This window comes from Pygoscelis adeliae, unplaced genomic scaffold, assembly GCF_000699105.1.
Source record: "Pygoscelis adeliae isolate BGI_AS28 unplaced genomic scaffold, ASM69910v1 Scaffold34, whole genome shotgun sequence".
Classification (NCBI taxonomy): Eukaryota; Metazoa; Chordata; class Aves; order Sphenisciformes; family Spheniscidae; genus Pygoscelis; species Pygoscelis adeliae.
In genome coordinates, this window is record NW_008824658.1 from 5275325 (window position 1) to 5286505 (window position 11181).

The window sequence follows — 11181 nt, forward strand, 5'->3', positions numbered from 1 at the left end:
GCTGGATACTGAGCTCTCTTTGGCATCTCCTGATGGCTGACCACAAGAACCACCATGAAGTCATGATTTCCCCTTAACAGGAGATGGGGGAAGCATGCCTCCAGGGCTGCATCCCTGCCCAGCGTCCGGGACCTCCGGCTCGACTACGGCCATGCCGAGTTACACCGGGTTCACAGCTCTGCACCAGAAAAGCAAGAGAAGTCATTACATGCAAGCAGCAAGGTCAGAGGCATAGGAGAGCAGTGGGGAGCCCTTCCTCAGGCTTCCCTGGGTTTGTTTCCCTTTTGATGGTCAAATTTGGATGGGGAAAAATACCCCGATGCGCAGAGGTGCCTATGCAAAAATATTTCACATTGGTCTCCGTAAATGTGGTCGAGGTGGGTGTTTTCTTAAGCTGCGGTGCTGCCTCTGAGCATCTCTGTGCCCCAAAAAAAACTTCCACTCCACGTTGCCGTCTGGATTTTGCATCCCTTTTCGGCAAAGCCCAGTTCCATCCAGCCACTTGGAAAAACCCCTCCTGGAAGCAACGCTATTCCTTCCCCAGACCTGCCCCACCTGGAGCACCTGATTCCCGCTGCCAGGAATAAAAGCTCAGTGCTTTAACAGAAAACAACCTTCTCCTTTTAGAGCTGGGTCATAAACCCGAAACGCTGACAAAGGTAGTTAGATTACACCTGTATAAACAGGCACTAATCAAAAATATGCTCCATAAACATAAGCTTTCAAAACAGAGCTCTCTACCACTGATGACTATGGAGCGTGTTTATTTATCCATGGGTGAACTTGCCGATTTACCCCATAAATCCTTAAATAAAGGCACTGCCTGCTTTCTTTTTCCTTCTCCCCCTTTTCCTCGAAGCAAAACCATCCTGAGCGTGCCACGGTGGCCTCGGCAAACGCTCTAGCGACAAACTCGGGAAGACTTATAAACCGTGAGTTGCCGGCAGAGGAGACAATAAAGCTCCTGTTCCATCTCAGGTGACCTTTAATGCAAATCCATTCAGTCCCAGGGATCTCACAGCTCCCGTGCCATGCCGGCACTAAGAGGATGAAGCCTCAGAGAAGCTGAATTCTTTTTGATGCTGCCAAGCCTGTTTGCCTCCTTCCCTGCCCTTCCGTTCTTTGAAAGCAGTTGCCGTTATGACACAGTATCTCCATCTGGCAGGGTGAATAAGCAGATCCACCCAGAGCCATCAAAAAAGAAGTGAGTCAACGCTAGGGATTTAAAGAAGTATTGTGAGGTTTCATTCCAAGCTAAGGGGATTGCTTTTAAATAGCTCCCTTTAAAGTATTAAACCCAACGCAGTGACACAAATGCAGCAGAGCCTGCAGACCTCCTATTCCTATCGCCCTTCTGCAACCAGCCAGCTACTTCTGGTCCCCAGTAGTCACTGCTGCCTACGCCGACCTCTGAGGTGCAGGTCCCGTTGCTGTACAGGAGCTGATCAGTCAGGATTGGTACTCAAACTTTCTCTCGATTTTTCAAAGCTTAATGGCTATTCCATCCCCCCCCTGCATGCCAAGACTGCTTCCATACCTGGTCTGCCAAGGAAAGCAACAGGCACCGGCACCGTAGAGCAGCAGGTCCCCCAGCCCGTCCCCAGGCACCGCTGGGACATTACACTGGCAGAGCAGGGGTATGCAGGGGGAATCACTGGATGCAGCAAGGCTCCCCAAATGCTCTCTCACCAAGTGTGCTGCATTTTGGATGGCAGCTTCTGCTCTTTGCTCCCCAAGAAGAAAAATCATGGCCCGGGAAGCTCTGTCCCACTTTTGTAATAGGAAAGCCCAGAGTGTCCTGCTTTCGGTCTGAAATGAGAACGTCTCGCCCCCTCTTTAGTACGCTGCTGCTGCGGGGAGAGCAGGCGATCAGATGTCTGCAGTGGTTTGCTTAGGTGTGGAGAAAATGTGGGAATGTAATACGCGGCAAACACTCTGTTTTCGAAGCCAGCAGGCTAGCGAGGACTACCTAATCCGGGGGTTTCCCGATATCGCCCCAACAGAAAGGCTTCCCAGCCAACCCTCACTTGTTTGTGAAATACTTGGGCTATGTATCTCATGAGTATGTCACTTTTCTGGCAGCTACGCCAAGCCTTTCTGCCGGAGGTTCCTGATTTCAAACCAAGGTCATTTGCAGTCCCGGTAATTAGTGTCACTACAGCAACATCACTGTGTTATGCAAAGAAAGTTAATCTAGATTCCTAGCACTCAATACATTAAATGATTGCAAACAACATCTGATGATGTCTGACGGGTGCTTGTGCTCCCTGTTAGGTTTACTCAGAGCAGGAGTAAGACTTGGCCAGATTGCATCCACCAACAGCTCGAGAATCTCTGGTGGCTATTACAGGCACAACCCCGGAGGTCTGAGTTTCTTCGGTGCCAAGTTACGTACCTGAATACATGTCCCAGTGCACTCCTTGCAGAGGCTGCAGGACAAAGCCCATCTGCTTGCTGGGATATGTGAGATCTTCGTAATGGGTTCCATTTTTTCAGGACATCCAATGCTAACCTGGTCACGAAATAGAAGACAAGTTGTAAATACTGGTTACCATCCCAAATCTCCTACAGGGGGGTGTCTGTGGCAATCTGAATGAGGGATGGATTTTTTATGTTATTTTTCAGGGTCACTTGTAATTTGGAAAAAAAAAACAAATTCCAAAACCCAGAAGCAAATCCGGATGAAATGGAAGGAAAAATTTATGTCGGTGTTTCCTCTGAACTAATTCTCATCTGGATGTTGCTGTTTATCTCAAATGGGCACATGAACTTAGCTTTACCCTGCCGAGGCAGGTCCTGTGAATGCCCCCCACCTCTGCGCCCTTGCAGCCCGCCTCTGTGTCCTCCCTTAACAGGGTGCCGTGTGGCTGCTAATTAAACACAGCCTGATGACCGACTGGCATCGCGGCTCTGACCTCGGCACGGCTTGATGAGCCAAACTGGACTTGCCATTTAGATCATTAATGAACATCCTGGGCTCAGACCTGGAAACCAGGACCATGCCCACCCGTGTGTCAAGGGGAGGTTGGAAATCATCTTACTTCAGGTATCCATAAGGCACAGCTAACGTGGACCCATTTCGTCCCGCTCCGGGTGGGCTTCAGCGCTCCCCCTCTCTTCGGGCACAGTAGACACTTTGGCTGAACCCCGAGGGCGCAGGTCCGGCACAGCCAGCTCCCGATGGGGACCTTCAGGATGCCGTAGCACGCCTTCGCAGACACAAGGGAGGTGGGTTAGTCCCAGCAGCCCGGGAAGAGCATCCTCCAGGGCCTCCTCCTTCACCCCTACCTTCTCCACTACCGCTGGCTTATTGCCACCGCATCTGGGCATCACAATAATAAACAGCAGATGTGAAGCAGCTCCGCAATCACAGACAGCGAGGTTAAGTTCTTCCTTCCTTGCTACCTTCGCTATTTTCACGTGGATACTCATGCCAGATCAGTATGTCCTGGGTTTTAATTAAAAGCTAAGTATACAAACGTGCTGTGGATCATGCCAAGCATCCACCCGGCTCTGGGTCGGGGGGGGGGGGAGGAAAGCAACCAGGCTCTCCATCAGAGCCCCCACCACCGGCAGCTCTGCGGTGCCGACATCTGCCCGCTCATCTCCTGCCTGTTTCCGAACAGCTATCAGACCCACGACGACTCAAGAGAAGTAAGAAATGCTGTGGGGAGAAAACCTCTGAGGTAGCTGAGGGCTGAAAAGCCACAACCTCATGATTGAGAAAGATGGCCACACTGGTTACACACCCAACAGCCTGAAGGGGAAGCAAAAATAACTACGGAAAGGTGAAAAGGGGGAACCGATAGTCATGAATATAAATGAGAAGGGAGGAACCATAAAGGACGATAAATCTAGAGGACGATAAACCTAAAGGAGGCAAGGACAAGTCTACAGCCAAGAGAGTGAGAACTAAAGGACTCGGGTCACCCTCGGAGGTCCCCGACCTGCTGCGATAGCGCAGGATGCAGCGAAGCCAAAGTGCTTCACAAATATTTCTCTTCCGTACTTGGGGAAGAGCCAAATGATAAGCCGTATCACATAATGATGATGATAAAATACTTTCCACTTCGGCCATAACTTATGACTGTATTAAACAGCTACTGCTAAAACTGGACAGTTTTTAACCGGCAGGTCCCGATAACTTGCACTTAAAGGGTTTTCAGAGAGTGGCAGACAACTGCCCTGGGCGCCAGCGCAGGGCTGTGTCACTATTTTAAGCGAGGCTATGTAATTAATTCAAGATCTGGCTGCTCTGACATCCCTCTCCAGAAGGCAAGCCGGCAGCGCCGGTAAGGACTCCCGGCGCTGTTGGCTGTAAATTGAGCCCAGGCATTTGTCAACTCCACTTTTTGAAGTTTACCCCAAAAAAGAACAGTTTTTCGTCCTGGTGCTGCAGGTCACCGTCACCACGAGTGACAGTGCTGCAGGTGGGGACAGGGGCAGAGGGGGAACGCGGAGACGTGCGAGCGTGGGAAAAGCATATCCTCGGTCTTTACTGGCCGAGAACAGACTTTATAACATGACTTTAGCTTGCCCCAAAGCACAAATTGACTCCGATAGTGATTTCCACGGGGAAAAAGCCACTTCGTGAACAGATTACTGGGATAATAAGGAATTAAGGGAGGTAATATTATTGCCTCGCATTGTAGATGCGAGTCTACACGGTTCACAGAGACTTAACTGTGTGTTTCACAGCGCCTCCAAATCTGACAGATAAATCATTTCTGTAACAGAGTTTTATAAAACATCTGATTTAGTACCAGACAAGAATCAGCCTGGTACGTACTACCAGGAGAATAAACTGGCAGACTGATCTCAAAATCCAGGGGAAAACAGGAATTATGACCAGGTGTGCATCTCTAGCAGAGTCTTGGCTCTCGGTTATTTATTCCTGGAGGTTTTAGAGCAGCTGAAGGTGCAATTCTGCTCGTAGGAGCAAATACTGCAGGGCTTCTGTCCCGGACAAGAAGCAGCTCTGGAAACAAGGTGGGTTATCAGCTAAACACGCTCTCCCAGTCCAGCACCAGCCAGAAAGCGCTCCAGGAACACGGAGCCAGAGCAATGCTGAGTAGGAGCAGAGCAGCTATTTTTATCGCTGCGCCTGTCACAGGCTCAACGTCACCGAGAAGGGGACGCCGAAACACCGAGGAAGCTGGAGAGCCACAGAAAAGTGTGGTCCACGTAACAGAGGGAGGGCTCGGCCGTGTCCCCACGCCAGGGAATGGGAATTTGGTAATGACAGGACCACGGGGCGGTGGCTGGAAGCTGGAGATGGATCATTCCTGTGCTAAAGAGAAGTGCAGTGTTGCCACCGCGAGAGCAATGAACCACAACGATTTAGCAGCAGGGAAGAAGATTCCATCTCGCTGAAAATTTTAAAATGAAGATTGCTTGTCTTGTGTTTTCTAAAAGCTACGCTTGATAGGAATTAATTAATAGCAAGCCTCACCGCTTGTGTTATGCAGATGAGGTGATTACAACGATCCCTTCCAGCACCATAACCCACCACCGTGCGTCTGAGCACAACCCTTCCTCTGCCCCTTCCTGCTGGGATGCAGGAGGATGAGGCATTGCTCCAGCCATGTCCCCCGGGACCCCAGCTCCCCTCCGCCGCTGCCCAAATACATGGAGCAGATGGCAGCGGCACCCAGTTCCCCACAGGAAAGCATCATCCCCAGCAGGTTTTGGACATGGGGCTGGCAAAGGCATGGGGAAGGTTAGATTAAAAACATGATGCCACGTAACACCCCATGCTGTAGCTCTGGACTTTGTGGCTTAGGGCGTAAATTGGGGCAGAGATTAAATCACAGGCAGCTTACAGGCTGGCATCGGGCATCGGCTTGGACTCTGCCCCCTGAAAACAAGGGAAAATTTCCCTTTTCTTTCAACAGCCTTGAAATCCAGCCCGCCGCATCCCCTTCCGCAGCACCGCTCTGCTCCCAGCACCGGGGCTGCTGCCGAAAGCGGAGCCCATGGGGTGCCACAGCCTGTGCTGGGCACAGCCGGGGTCCGTATGTCCCCACGGCAGCCCTGCGCACGTTGACCTGCCTCCCCCCGAGCCCCCTGCCCGCCGGCACGTGTCAGCTCACAGCCTGACACTGCCACTTGGGCTTGTTAAAAAAAAAACCCAACCCAACACAAAAAAAAACCCAACCCCAACCCTGAATCGTCCTGGTTATTTTGTGGAATCTGATTCACTGATGGAAACCATTCAAAACACCCACCTCTCGCAACTATAGATATCTCCAACGCTCTCCCACCTCCAGGAAGCGCTGATGGAAAAGCTGCCCAAGGGATGAGCAAATGGCTCTCTTCAGAGGAAAAAAACCCAAACCTTTCACACAGAGGGTGAAGCCCAGGAGCTGCAGCTGCCGTCGCAGCACCGCACGGTGCTTCCCCTCAAAGCACAACCGGCAAAACCTCCCCGGACCCATGTGGGGCCCAGGAGACCCTCACAAGGCTGCCTTCTCCTTGTCAAGGTCTCCCCCTCCTTGAGCACCAAGCGCAGGAGCCCACAGACCCCCCCCCAGCAAGGGCTTGAAGCATTTGCATTCAGTTCTAAAAATAAAATTCTTTTCCTCCAGGCAGCAAAAGAAAGTGAAATCCTACACTCGTACAGCAGGGAAGCTGGGACAGAAACCCTGCGATGTGAGACAGTGCTACTGGAGCTGGAAGGTCCTACTACCCCCAGCGTAACGCTGCGGAGGAGGCTGGAGGTCCGTGCAAGCCCACCCCTCCGGCAAGTGCAGGGCTGCAGACCCTCATCCCTCCCAGCCCAGGTCCCGCACACGGTGCGGGTCACCCCTGCATGCTAGAGGTCCCATGGCTGCAGGTTAACGAAGAAAGATGGGGTAAAGAAAGAATAATAATGGAAGAGGAAGCATAAAATAAATATCACAGAGATCACAGAATAAGGAGGAGGGAGCAAAGCAAGCTTGCAGGAAGCAGTTTTCAACCTCTGGTGGTGTGTTTCTGCGGGCAATTATGAAGGGCTGGGGCTAAGAAAGTAAGAAAAGCAAGTTTGCTGCCTGCCAGCTATCCAAGACCCCCTTTGCTATCCCTGCTCCGCTGGAGACGTGCTGGGAATCTATCAGAAAAGCTGAATAGGGTTCTGCAGCAGCTCAGGGAAAGGGGGACGGTGGGGATGGGAGGAACCCAGAGGAAGGCAAAGGAGTGCGATGTGCAGACAGCCAAAACCTGCCGCTCTCCCCCCGCGGTGGGGTCTCACCTGGTGCACGCAGACGTTGCACTTGTCGCAGAAGACCATCTCGTTGCCGTCCTCTCCCTCCGGCGAGCGGCAGACGTCGCACACCACGTCCTCGTCGTACTCGATGCCCAAGCCTTCCTCCGTTTCAATGGCGATGTTCATGTTCTCGTAGCACATGGTCTCCAACTCCTCCAGCACTCGCTCCAGGGTGATCTCGTCCAGCTCGGGCTTTTCTGCAAGGCAGAAGGCAGAGGAGGACACTGATGCAGCTCTGGCACAGGAGCCCCTGCGCCTTCGGGGAGCGTTTTGCAAAGGGCTGAGCATTTTAAACTGCAACTCAAGAGGCAAATCCACGGGGATGGTAAGAGCGGCGATTCAGAAAACGGCTGCTTCTAACTCAGGATGCAGTTTATGTTTCATAGACAGTAACAAAATATTGCTGCTGGCTGAGAGGAAAGAAACCCATTCAGCTGAAGCAATGCGGATAATTAGGTCTGACAGTTTAAATGTTCAAGGAGACAAGTTTTGCAAAGATGCTTTCTGCAGCGAGGGCTCAGACAAGCTTTGGCAACACAAAGTCAATGCTTTAATTGTTAGGACTGAAAATTGACCCTTTTAAGGCCAATTAAGTGGAACTGTAAAACTGAAGCCAAAGGCTGAAATTGAGGACAAATGAGGGTTTTTTTTCCTGTTTGGGTTTAGTGGAACCAGAAGGTCAGACCCAGGTGGGGGTGGGCTCAGATCCGCTGTGTTGTCTTTTATTCCCCCCGTACCAGGATCTTTAGTGGAAAGAAGTGGCAGAGGTGCTTTACCAGAGGTTTCTCCAGAGTGACAACCAGGAATATGAGGCCAATAACCAGGAGAGGCTTTTTCAGAGCAGCGACCTCCAGCAGCAGGATACTCGGTCACTGTTACGGGGGGGATGCTGCTGCCAGGAGCTCCGCAGCACCGAAACGGTGCCGTGCTGAACGCTGCTCCCAAAAGTGCTGCCTCCCACCCGCACACAAAGATCCCGGTGCCACAAACGCAACGTGAGGTCACTCCAGATAAGGGGAAAAAAGAAGGACAAAATCTGTCAGCAGCAGGAGTGAGGTTCTCGGCGAGGGGTAAGAGGCAGAGTTAAGCCCCCACCGCACCCCGTCTCCCTGTGAGCACTATTTCATCACTGGAGAAGGCACAGAGATGAGGATGGAGATACCAGCAGGATGCAATACAAAACATTTATAAACTTCGCATTTCATTTGCGTGTATTATGCATGATGATGGCCAGGATGCTCCAGAATGCGCCAGACAGCAGAGGAGCCTGACCTGCGCTGCTGTCCACCTTGCTTGTTGCAAGGCAACGGGAGAAAATACCTCATTTATGAGCAGAGACAGGGAAAATAAGGCTTGAGGAAGTACTAATATGAAGCAGTTATTAATTAAATGTTCAGCGAGAAATTTGCCATCCTCGGCATCTCTCGAGCCACAGTGTGATCTCCCTGTCCCTGATGAGCTCTGGGGTCCTGAGAGGCCCCCGGGGCTGGGGACGGACGGGGCTCGGGGGTCCTGGGCAGTGCTCCTGGCCCCTCTGGCTGGACCATGCCAGCAGAGGCTGCACCTTCCCCCGACGGCCACGGGAAAAAACTCTGTCAAGGGGGAAAGCAACCCGTAGGCGAGCTCGGCAAGCAAACACACCATTGTCTGCCTTTTTAAGCTCTTCCCCAATGTTTCGCGTTGGCACGATTTCCCTTGGCTTGACAAGTCTCTGCAAACATCTAGCCTGGCATTGTACACGTCTGTGTCGAGTCTGAGATACCATCTAAGACAGACAACACTGTTCCCTATCACAGCCCTTTCAAGCGCTAGGGCTGCTGTGCCGCAACACGCCGAGGAACCTGACAATACCTGTTTTATTACCGAGCAGCCCTGGCGATGAGCACGGGATCTCTGCAGAGCCCCAGCCTGGCACAGGCTGCCAGGGGCCGCTGGGGCTCAGTGACGTGAAGCATCCTGCGCTGGCATGGTGGCACAGCTAGCCCCGCGCGCCGGAGCCAGGACGGAGCCGCCGGCTTGCTCTTGGCATCATGCCGGTTGGACGCAACAGGGCAGGGAGCGGGTGACAGACAAAGTCAGAGCATTATTTTTGCCTTAATGGTGTCCCTTTATAAACACACCACCTGCGTTGCACTTGCTTGATGGAGAGCTGCAAGCCATGACTTCATGCAAGCATTAAATAAGCTCTCAGTCAGTGTTTCAAGTCCACATCTGTGACTATGATCCCAGGCACCGGAGCGTCAGCCTGGAGTTACTCCCTTTCCCCCAACGTTTCAAGCTCTGCCCTCTCTGCTCTTCTGGAAAGCAAAATGATCATTAAAGTGTTCCCGGTGCTTTTCCCCACGCACTTTCTAAAGCCGCCCCGTGCTAAGGGGGAGGCCAGGCAGAGAGACGGCAGCTGCAGGCAGCACGAGGAAGGAAAGGGAGGGGGTTTTCCACAGGAATCATGACCCTGACCTGCCCACAGGGTCGGGACCACGCTGGCATCACCGGGATCGCGCTGGCATTGCCACCGTTCCCACTTCCCCTTGAGTGGAAAGAACCGGCTCCCATCCCGCCTCCCGCATTTTCCATCCACAGCGATGCCCCAGTGTCGCCAGCTTAACCCCGGGGAGAAAGTCCCCACTGATCCCAAAACTCTCACGCCGGAGCAAGATGAGCACCCCAGCGGGGTTTCCTTATCAGCCTACGTGCAATGTAGTTGTTACACCGTTACATCGAAAAATATGGATCTCTCCCTCCCTCCCGCACACACACGCGTGCACTCTCACACTCCATTTAGATGTAATTACATTAGGAATTCGTTTGCCAAGCGCCATTCAGAATACCTCGGAGCTTATTGAATTGACAATTGCACTGGATGGGGATGAAGCGATTAATCGCTTATGAAACACTAAACAATGGGGCCTGGGGGTGAAGTGCTTTTTCCATTTGTGCTCCATTTATCTCCTTCTGCATCATATAAAGTTTGTGCTATTAAACTCCATTCATAAAATTGTCATCTTTTTGGCTGCAAAAACGCTATCTGTATTGATCGTGGCCAGCTCAATAGCAACACCAAAAAAATACTCCACCAAAACAACCCCTGTGTACATGCACAAGTGACACTGTTATTGTCCCCGGGGAAGGAAAAGCAAAGACCCAGATACTGATCTTGGCTCAGTGAGTAAGTCCAGTGACGTCCAGGGGGTAAATCATGTTTGCGACCATCACCAGGACCGTGGACCAAGAGAAAGGTGTTTTTACCTGGTTAAGGTATGCCAAGGTCTTGTATGAAAGGTGGGGGAGAAAACCAAGCTTTCCTGAGCCTCCACAGAGAAGGGCAGCGTAGCTGCAAACTCCTCCATAGTTTCTGTCTGGAGGGACATAGGCAGAAGTGAGAATTCAATCTCACACCAATATAATCACCGGCGATTTGGAGCCACGTTCAAAACCTGGCACAGGAGTAAAAGGCTCCATGTGCCATCACCCCTTCCAGGAGGCCACCCATACCCTCTCTCCCCATTAACACCGAGCATGTTAACGCTGATGGGTTTTGATCTGGCCACCCAGCCTCCCCGGGACACCCCCGGCATCGCCCCGCGGTGGGAAGGACTGTCACCCAGGGAGCGCTGCTTCCCACCGCGTCCCAGCCGGAGGAAAGCTATCCTCTCTCGGCCCAGAGCAGGATGCTGGCGGGCAGCGCGGAACCAGCCAAAGGAAGCGTCCCCCGGAGGAGAAGGGGGACTTTGCTTCAGAAATGGAGGAGGAGAAGAGGCGCCAGACGATGATGCACTACAGGAGGTCTCCAGATCTGATTCAGGAAGGGAAAACGTGTAGGAACCCAGCCTTTCGTTTGAACTTTGCTCCCGGCAGAAAACTCTTCCCTGTATCTCTGCCGTTGGGGTCTGCCACGATCCCTGCAGCTCCGCAAGCCGCCCAGCATCCCTCTGATC

General features: G+C 52.3%; 1 protein-coding gene across 2 annotated transcripts in view; it reads right to left on the minus strand.

Moving 5' to 3' along the window:
- JADE2 (jade family PHD finger 2) overlaps positions 1-11181 on the minus strand; it is an 81757-nt gene that overhangs the window by 19936 nt on the left and 50640 nt on the right. For both annotated transcript variants that reach the window (XM_009322713.1, XM_009322714.1), the window contains exons 7-9: positions 7232-7443; positions 3042-3209; positions 2396-2512 (exon numbers count right to left, since the gene is read on the minus strand). In XM_009322713.1, coding sequence (XP_009320988.1) covers positions 2396-2512; positions 3042-3209; positions 7232-7443 — 497 coding nt within the window. The remainder of the gene's footprint in view (positions 1-2395; positions 2513-3041; positions 3210-7231; positions 7444-11181) is intronic.